The sequence below is a fragment of the Crinia signifera genome, chromosome 1 (assembly GCF_055691185.1).
Source record: "Crinia signifera chromosome 1, ASM5569118v1, whole genome shotgun sequence".
In the NCBI taxonomy this organism is placed as follows: Eukaryota; Metazoa; Chordata; class Amphibia; order Anura; family Myobatrachidae; genus Crinia; species Crinia signifera.
Window position 1 is genome coordinate 378,217,177 of NC_139217.1, and position 10,369 is coordinate 378,227,545.

A 10,369-nucleotide genomic window follows, 5' to 3' on the forward strand; every position below is an offset into this window, starting at 1 on the left:
ACAAAAGCTGTTAGAGGCAACGGAGAAAGGCGGTTCTCCCCGCTGCCTGTCAGTGCGGGGGGAGCCGGCTGTGAAGCAGCCAGACCAGCGCTGGATCTAGGAATGGTAAGTAACGCTGGTGTAAAAGTGAGGTGTGTGTGTGTAATAAACTTTTACTTCTCTGTGTGTGTGTTTTTTATAAACATTCTTTTTACAGGTGGACTACAAGTTCCAGCGGGCCCATTAATGCCCCGCATGCTGGGACTTGTGGTTCTCCAAGTCCCAGCATGCGGGGGAGGTCTGCTGGCACTTATAGTTCTCCGGTATAAAGCAATGTAACGTATGATCGATTTAACCCTATCAGGCCGGCGTCCACTGGCCACGGACGCCGGTGACAGCCCCGGGCTTCAGCCCTGGACAGGTGAAGCCTGGGGGGGGACCCCTTTATTGGGGGGGTCCCCACTCCTCCAGGTACCCCGTCCAAGGCTGACCAGCCACGGTGCTCATGTTTTGGCCGGGGGACCTTGTATAAAACGTGTCCCCGGGCTGTTGGAGCCCGGTGCTGGTTTCAAAATACGGGGGACCCCCAGATTTTTTGTCCCCCGTATTTTTGGAACCAGGACCGGTCCAAGAGTCCGAGGCTGGTTTCAGAAATACGGGGGACCCCTATGCTTTTTGTCCCCCGTATTTTTGGAACCAGGTCCGGCTCAATGAGCCCGGGGCTGGTTATGCTTAGGAGGGGGGACCCCACGCCGTTTTTTTTAAAACTTTTTTTTTTAGCACAAAATCGCATTTATGAAAATGCGCACATTTTCATGACTAAAAATCGCCCGAAATTGCATCTTTTGCCGCAAATTTGCATCTCATTACATATGCGAATTCGCGGCAAAAAATGCGATTTTTCAAGGTGCGATTTGGTGCGATTTTTTTTTAGTCTAAAAAATCGCACCCTATTACATTTCGCCCCAGGTATTACTTGTGATTCTTCAATAAAGAAATGCTTTAAAAAAAACTTTTCCACATTTAATATACTTCAATGAGGTATCTTGAGGACAAAATCTATTTATGTTGTACAAACACACGAACACAAGGTTTCAAAACATGAAACAAAGTTTGTGTACAATCTCAAGCACTGAATTTAAATGCTACGCAATCATTTTCTTGCACATATTTAGTGCCAGTTACATATCATGTCCTCAGTAGTGCCAGTTACATATGTACCCAGTAGTGCCATTTACAGATGTCCCCAGTAGTGTTTTTAGCACAAACCCCTCCCAAAAAACAACAAGTACATTCCGGAAACCATGGTACAGTATGTGTGTAATGTCACGTGTTGCCACCCCCAGCTCTAGCCATTTATAAAAAAAAAAAAGAGATTTGTTACAAATGTTGTCACTAGGTGGCGACAAATCACTTGTGTTGTCATTATGCCAAAATGGCATCTGCTTCATAAGTGGACAATTGTATTATTCCATGTTGGCAAAATGTGCTACACCGAAACTGGAACAACTTTATTGCCTCCAGGATTTTATTTTTATGCTGGATGGTTTATCATATTTGGTGCCCCAAAAATTATTATTACTGTAATTATAATTGATTTATCCTGCAACATATACTCTGTGAGGGCAGGGAATTCTCTGTGCAGACTATGGCCCTAAATCTGGTTTGCTTGGTCAGCTGCAAGATCTCAGCTTACCGAGCATCTGCCCCGCTGAATACTAGCCCCCCCTCTGGCGATTCCGCTCGCTACCATGTGAGGGGATGTGCAACAAGGACACATCCCATTGCATGCCTCCGTTGCAGGAGAAATCATTTGATGGTCCCCGACATTTCCTTGAGGTGTCAGTATTCTGCCATCATCCGTATGAATTGCAATGAAACATCTAAATCAGGCATGTCCAATGTTGGCCCTCCAGATGTTGTGAAACTACACATCCCAGCATGCTTTGCCACAGTTTTGCTATTAGAGAATGCTAAAACTATTGCAAAGCATGCTGGAATGTGTAGTTTCAAAACATCTGGAGGGCCAACGTTGGACATGCCTGATCTAAATGATAATGTTGTATGGTAATAGAGTAGGTACGGATAATATAATGTAACATTTTGTTTTTCAGTAAAATATTATGTCCCTGGCAGATGGCTTTCTTTTTTAAAACCTTTTTATACTGATTGAAGACTAACATACATAAGAAGTCCGTTTACATTTTAAACTTTGCAGGGGACAGGATTCTATCATTATTTATGTGCATACCTGGACAGTATATATTGGCATATTGCCCCCCATAGCTTACAATATTCATCAATAAGCAATTATGTTTATGATAAATCAGAGCCTTGTATAAAATGAAGTTTTCTGCTGGTTCAGGGAGCGTGGCCCTGAAGATGCTACTATTGGAAGTTTAAGCTTTGATTTGCTTTTAAGGGGGTTATTCAATCCTTATTGATGTTTCCAACAGTCGGAAAAGGTGCACTTTTTGTCATTTTTTTGCACATTTTTGGTCGAATTTACATCTGACCTATTCAATACAGGTGCCAACCCTTTGACTGTCGGAAGAAAAGGTCATGATGTTTCCAATAATCGGAAAACATTCACTTTTTTGTAAATTTTTGGTCGAATTTATATTTGACCTATTCAATCCAAGTGCCAAATTCTGACTGTCAGAAAAAAGGTCATGGTCGAAAAAGAAGTAGATCTGCAAAGTACTGTAATCACCAACCCACTTGTTTTTAGTCGAAAACACATTTGTTTTCGACTATTTTCCATGGATGCAGATTCCATTTTAAACAAAGTTGAATATGTATCAGCGGAAAAGTCATCCACAGTGATTATATACCCTCCTTAAAGAGAAATGGTTTTAAATCAAAATTTATAGTTTGTTGCAAGGGCGTAACTACCATACAGTAGGTTCAAAGGGTGAAGCTGCTACGGGGTCCAGAGCTAAAGGGGCCCATCATTACAGTCTAAGTCAGGCATGTCCAAACTATGGCCCTCCAGCTGTTGTGAAACTACACATCCCAGCATGCCTTGCAATAGTTTTAGCATTCCTTAATCGCGAAACTGTGGCAAAGCATGATGGGACTTGTAGTTTGACAACAGTTGGAGGGCCATAGTTTGGACATGCCTGGTCTAAGTTATATGTGCTATAGACATTTATTATCAGTTGATAAATAGGAGGCCCTTACAAAGTTTTGCTATGGGGCCTACGAATGTCTAGTTATGCCCCTGGTTTGTTGCCATTATTCTTACATTAATATTGTGGCACCATACAATGCAAACACCCACAGTATTGCGCCAGCTAGATTTGTTAGTGTGCTCCCGATGATAATATTTGTATTGTTTCTTTTCCAGGAATTTTTCTTTGATATAAAGCACAGTGATTTGGCAAAGAAACAATTAGATGTATCGGTGTGGGACTATGATATTGGCAAATCCAATGATTATATAGGTAAGATCACCATATGTATATATGTATATATAAACAATCCTACACTGCACCTAATCAGGACATATATAACTACATTGTTGTTATCCAACAGATTTGGAATGTAAGCATCATTTGCAGTCACTCATGTAATTTCAGTTGGTTGCTATCTCCATGTGATCTGCATGTGTGTGTCTGTGTATTTGGGTTAGCCAGCTGCCATATTGCATATTAATATAGGATGATATAAATGTAATCCTCTATTAGCCATTATTTCTAAAACAACAACATATTTCTCAGCTCTGTACATGATGATGATGATTAAAATGTATGCTTAAAGCGCCGGCAAATAACTTTGTACTTTACTATTTGGAGCAAAACAGTTATAGATGAGACTGGGAGCTAACAGACAGGCAGAGAGGTGAGGGACCCTGCGTACAAGTCTACAGTCTGTTGCAGCTTGAAGGGTTTGGGTAATTGTCAGAGATGTCATGTCAGTAAAAACTCATAGCTGGTGGGGATATTGTTATATCTGTTTTTGAAAGATTGAGTTTGACAAGTGGTGAGATGACATCCAGGATAAAATGGCAGGGAGACAATTAGTCACGCAGGCCAATAAAGATGGTGAGAGATCTGGGGAGTATAGGTACATTTGGGTATAATCCACATAGATATGACTTCCAAATGAATTGATAGATACTCCTAGAGATTAAGTAAGATTAAGCAGAGAACCAAGTAGTAATACGCAGATGGAGAGGACATCGTATGCAGTCTTTTTGCATACGGTGTATTGTATGCAATCCTAGCCAAGCCTGCTGAAGGCAGCAGGTGCGATCTCCAGACTCCGATGTGATGCTGACATGACCATACATTGCATTGGCCCTGATGTCAAACACCTGCAATTTTGACTCTTTTCATCTGATTTCTCACCAGAATCAGATGAATAGTGACCAAAGTACAGTATTTGGGCACCTTTAGTGTCTGACTCTGAAAAGCTGAAGTTTACAGGCACAGTAGTAGTATTGACTCTGGATAGATGATTAAGGTACAGTGCTAGTTCAAGGCTCTGAGCAGCTGATAAACAAAGGCACAGCACAGTGCCAGTTTCTGGCCAAGGGAAGCTAATGGTTACAGGTACAGTGCTATTTTTTGGCTCAGGGTAGTTGATGATTACAGGTACAGTGCTAGTTCCAGGCACCTAAGCAGCTACAGTATGATTACAGGTAGAGTGCTAGTTCCTGACTCTGAGCAGTTGATGATTACAGGTAGAGTGCTAGATCCTGACTCTGAGCAGTTGATGATTACAGGTACAGTGCTAGTTCCAGGCTCTAAGCAGCTATGATTACAGGCACAGTACAGTGCTAGTTTTCGGCACATGTCAAGGAACTAGATTTACAATAAATTATTAAGTGCAGTACAAATGCATACAGCTTCCAAAATATAAATTATATATCGATATATTTAGGAATGACAAAAGACACATTTTATTTTTAATATATATATATACATACACACACACACACACACACACACACACACACACACACACACACACACACACACATTTTTCTTCATTTAGAGATCTCTGTTTAGATACAGGTTTTATAAACCATCAATTCCCAATAATTTGTTAAAAATCTAATTAAATCCAAATGTGGCTTTATTTCTATATATAGTCTCATAAATATAGAGAAGTTGGCCAGGCATGAGTACATCATGATTGAAGTGTAGATGATCTGCAGCTATATAAACTCTAGTCAAAGCTTAATTACCATTTGACAAGTAGAAGTGTCAATCAAAATATCAACAAATTTTTGTCAAAGCTTTAAAGGGCTACTGATGTCAATTATAAGCCCATCTTTAGTTACATTTATCTGCATATAATGCTGTTGTTTTCTAATCACAATTTGATATAGGACAGTTGGAATAGATGTTCATAGGAACCAATTCGCTTCTATCATTTATAGACTGCCCTTAATAAATGATTACTAATAGTTGGTTGATATATGGACAATTTCTCCACCTGTCCACTTTAAAAGGTTTGATGCATCTCCCTTTGGGACTGTAAAATACAGGGCAAACTGTGAATGTGTGACCCATTCTGTAGGCAATGAGATTTATTGCAGAAGAGAGTCAAGAGTAAGATGAAGCCCCACTTCATTCAACTTGTCCTCCATGATATATGAAACTTGGAGGAAGATAGTCTTTGGGCCAGATGCACTAAGCTTCAAAAAGTGATAAAATGGAGAGTGATAAACAACCAGCCAATCAGCTGCTATCTATGTCACAGACTGTTTTGAAAAGTATCAGGCAGGAGCTGATTGGTTGGTTGTTTATCACTCTTCATTTTATCACTTTTGAAGCTTAGTGCAACTGGCCCTTTGTGAGCTAGCTTCTTCGGAATTAATGTCACAAACCAGTAGGATATATTTTGCCAGTCCCTACTTGACAACTGTAAATTGCAACAGAATATTCTGATGCTATATAAATCAGTAAATGTCAATAATTGTTGATTACCTACAGTGCCATACTGGGGCATGTAGGGTCCAACAGGAAGAATTTAATGGCAGGAGCCCAGTCACCGAACAGGCTTTGCTAACTAGAGATTACTGAGTATGGTTCCTTTATAAACACATATATACAGATGCCTGATTGGGTATGGTATAACTTAGCGACAGTTCTCCAACATCAGAATCCCGATTGTCAGGAGCCCGACAGGAGGCCAGTGTATTCAAGCCCCTTGTGGGCTCACTGCGCTCACCACCTATTCTATTATCCATCTACAGGGGGCGCTGGACCACCACAAGGAAAAATATCCTGTGTAAGTCAGGATTCCGACTGTTGGACATCTGGCAGTTGGGTTTCCAATGTCAGAGAAACGAGTCATCTGGCACCAACCTGATTAATAATAAATATGCAATGTTGAAAATACACTGTGAAGTATAGTGTGTAAACTGATCCCTAGAGGAAGAGGAGGGCCTACCGGCAACAGGGCCCACTGGGGGTTTCCCCTGTAACACTGTGGGACAGTCTCCCCTTAATACCTATACAGCTCTCTTAAGGGTAGGGTACTGTCATTTGAAACAATATCACAAGAACCTTTGACATTGAGGAGATATTGGGGAGTATTCTGATTCACTCAGAAAGGCACAATCACTCTGGACAAAACCATGTGCACTGCAGGTGGGGCTGATGTAACATATGTAGAGAGAGTTAGATTTGGGTGGGGTGTGTTCAAACTGATATCTATTTTGCAGTGTAAAAAAAAAGCAGCCAGTATTTACCCTGCTCAGAAACAATAAAACACTCAAATCTAACTCTCTCTGCACATGCTTCATCAGCCCCACCTGCAGTGAATATGGTTTTGTCTATTAGAGGGTGATTGTGCCTTTCCGAGTGAACCAGAATTACCCCCATTATGCCCATGTCCGGATGATAGCTTGCATTTTCAGAAATATTGGTGTGAGAAAAGTTAAAGGATAAGCTGAATACCCTTTACCATACATGGATGTTTCCCTACAGGTGGATGTCAGCTTGGCATCACAGCCAAAGGAGAGCGCTTGAAACACTGGTACGAGTGCTTGAAGAACAAAGACAAGAAGATTGAGCGTTGGCATGTTCTACAGAACGAAAACCACGTAGCAAGTGATTAAATGGCAGCTGCGGTGTTTTACAAACATTTATGCTCCGTACCAAGTCACTGTAAACTTTTTATGTCTTGTCTTCCAAAGCATTCACACTTTTAGCTATTAGCGATAGAAAACATAGATGCTATTGTATCCTTTATCAAATAAACTAAAACATTTGCGTATGTCCTCATGATAAATGCTGACAAAAATGGTATTTTAATGATACACGTATTTGTTGTTCAACCTTCCCTTCAACACTTTCTATCTATTTTTGCCCAATGCTCATGAAACACAATCATTGACTTAATTGATGTTAAGCTATGAAGAATCACGTCAACTAGCTTGGTTTCAACTGGGCAAAGGTTTGCTGGGCAGAACATTTTTCCCCTTTTCACTCCCTTAGAAGCTGATACTCCATAGTATCTCTGCTTAGTGGGTGACTGCACATAACTGTTATGCCCCCCATACACGGTCCATTTTTTCGGTCCGTTCTGTACGTTTAAAGTACACATCGGATCGGATCGCATCCCTAGTGCATCAGTGTGCATGCACTGCGATCCGATACGATGTGTACCTAGTACAAAAAGTATGCGCAGCACATACTTTTTGTACCGTACTATGTGATGCGCGGGAGCGCGCATCGCATAGTACAAAACGGAGCCGGACGCAACGGAGCGTCTATGGGCTCCTTTACAGTTTCCCTACCATCTGGCAGGTGCTAAGATAGAAATAACCAACTGTTACATTTTCAAAGAGATCAATGGTAATGCATTGTGATTGGCTGGCAGGCTTTTTGCCACATCTCACAAAACAAATCAATTGATTACACCCCCAATTTAAGTCTGACCTAGAGCTTTAGACGTCTATTTACTAAGACTTGGATGGAGATAAGCAACCAGTTCCTAGCTGTCATTTTTCAAACACAGCCTGTATCATGGCAGTTAGCAGCTGATTGGCTGGTACTTTATCTCAGTCCACTTTATCTCCATTCAAGGTTAATAAATAGATCCCTAAATTTGGTATTTGGTGCCCTGTTGAGGCAACGGCTTCATAGAAAAAGTCACTCCTAAATATCACCCTATAAATATATAATATTTATTTTTTTTAAACCTTTACTAAGGCACAATATCACTGTGCAAATGATTCTTGCATTGTCTGTGCACTACTTCTCTTATTGTTGGTAGAAATTGTTATTGCTTATTTTAAAGTGGTTCAAGTTGTAACTCCTACAACATCCTGTGCAGTTCTCGAGTTGATAAGAGTACAGTATTTCAGAGCACAACACAGCTATGAAAGTTCAACAGTTTTCATGCCGACTGACCAAAATAGTTGCACATAAAAAATGGACAAAAATACAATTTTTCTCAAACTTTTAGTATACCCTTTCAAAATAGCCAGTTTTGTTTAGAGCTATGGTATAACAGATCTCTACACAGTTGTCCTGCACATTAGATTTATCAGTTTCTGTTAGAATCTGTTGGTATAACCTAAGCACATGAGGTTATTTTAGTAATGTGCCGGCTTACAATAAAAAGGACTCTTGCGGTAATTGCACTATATAAATTAAAATGCTGGATCACTATTTTAGAATTCAGTCGTTCTGCAGAAAGTGTTTATTGCTGTAAATATATATGTGATACAACATAAAGTTCAGTAGATAGTTTCGCATTATATATATATATATATAATATATATTTAGGGCCAGATGTACTAAGCTTGAAAAGTGATAAAATGGAGAGTGATAAACAGCCAGCCAATCAGCTCCTACCTGCCATGTCACAGGCTGTGTTTAAAAAATGACAGGTAGGAGCTGATTGGCTGGTGGTTTATCACTTTCCATTTTATCACTTTTCAAGGCTTAGTACATCTTGTCCATAGTGAGATATAAAGAAAGATTGATACGCAGAATAGTTATAAGTATAACTGTACATTTATTGTTAGTAAAGTACATTATAATCCTGTTATTTGCTAAACAACAGCTATACAAAAACCTAGCAAGGGAAACAGAGACTTAACAAAGTTTACATAATGCGTGACATGTAAGCAAGACCAATGTGGATTCTGCATGCTCAATCTGTGCTCATGGAGCCTAATGTGTTCAGATTTGTATACAGTACCTCACATTTTACCCAGATTCAGCTGAACACACAATAGTTTTATACAGCTACAGTACTACAAATTGTAATGTTTACCTTGTTAAGAGAGGTCCAGTAAATAAACTATTTGTGTATAGAAAGACATATATATATATATATATATATATATATATATATATATATATATATATATATATATATATTATATATAAAGTCATAGTTTTATTCAGTATATCTTTGCTTCAGATGAGATCACAAGAGTTATATTCAAAAGTAGAAAACTAAAGGCCAGATGCACTAAGCTTCAAAAGTGATGAAAAGGACAGTGATAGAATCCTTAGAGCTAACTCAAAGAACACAGGTGTTGACATATATAGACGATATTCAGTCTCCACACTAAAAGGACAGACGCCTGTGGAACTCAACCTCATCTTCGTCCGACTATGAAGCCGCATAACTCCTCCTAACCCCTCTCACCCCCCCCCCCACCTCTTTGTCACGTGTTTGAACTGATCTACCATTGTTATTTTATTTCTCTATCTTCTACACTTTTTCTTTCTCATCTCCAAAATGTTATATGGTTAATCTACATATTATATGGTCGAAATTTCTGGTTTAGAAGGTGACAATAATGGCGAGATTAGGTAGGCCACCTTCAATGTATCTAGATTTATTTATTCTTCCACTTGAAAAATATTACCAGTATTCTGAAGTTTAAAGATATTGTAATTTGTCATTTCCAACTCGAAAACATTGGATCGGATCCTTGATTATCTTATGTCAGATATGTACCACCCTATGTTTTGTATACATATACATTTATACTTATGTTTTTATTTGTCTCCAAGTTATGAGAAAAATAATAAAAAACTTTAAAACCAAAAAAAAAAAAAAAAGGACAGTGATAAACAACCAGCCAATCTGCTCCTTTCTTTCATTTTCCAAACACAGTATGTGACATGGCAGGTAGGAACTGATTGGCTGGTTGTTTATCACTCTCCATTTTATCACTTTTGAAGCTTAGAGCATCTGGCCTTTTATGTTTAGTGATTACAAGTTTTTCTTGAGCTTCACACATACTGATGCTGCATTATTACATTTGTATTCACCTATTGGTGAAATCGGGTCCCATTGTGTAGGGAAGGGGCCCCCAAAGGGAAGACAAGGGTCCATGTACTGTAGCAATAGACTTCAATTTATAAAGTACTAAGTTTATCAGGTGGGTGCAGTCTGTTTGAAAACT

At 39.3% G+C, this 10,369-nt stretch overlaps 1 protein-coding gene across 2 annotated transcripts in view; it reads left to right on the top strand.

Moving 5' to 3' along the window:
• The window catches only part of RPH3A (rabphilin 3A), a 231,623-nt gene extending 222,912 nt beyond the window's left edge, over positions 1–8,711 (top strand). For both annotated transcript variants that reach the window (XM_083151441.1, XM_083151442.1), the window contains 2 exons: positions 3,329–3,425; positions 6,924–8,711. In XM_083151441.1, coding sequence (XP_083007567.1) covers positions 3,329–3,425; positions 6,924–7,054 — 228 coding nt within the window. In that variant the 3' untranslated portion in view covers positions 7,055–8,711. The remainder of the gene's footprint in view (positions 1–3,328; positions 3,426–6,923) is intronic.
• Positions 8,712–10,369: the final 1,658 nt, after the last annotated feature.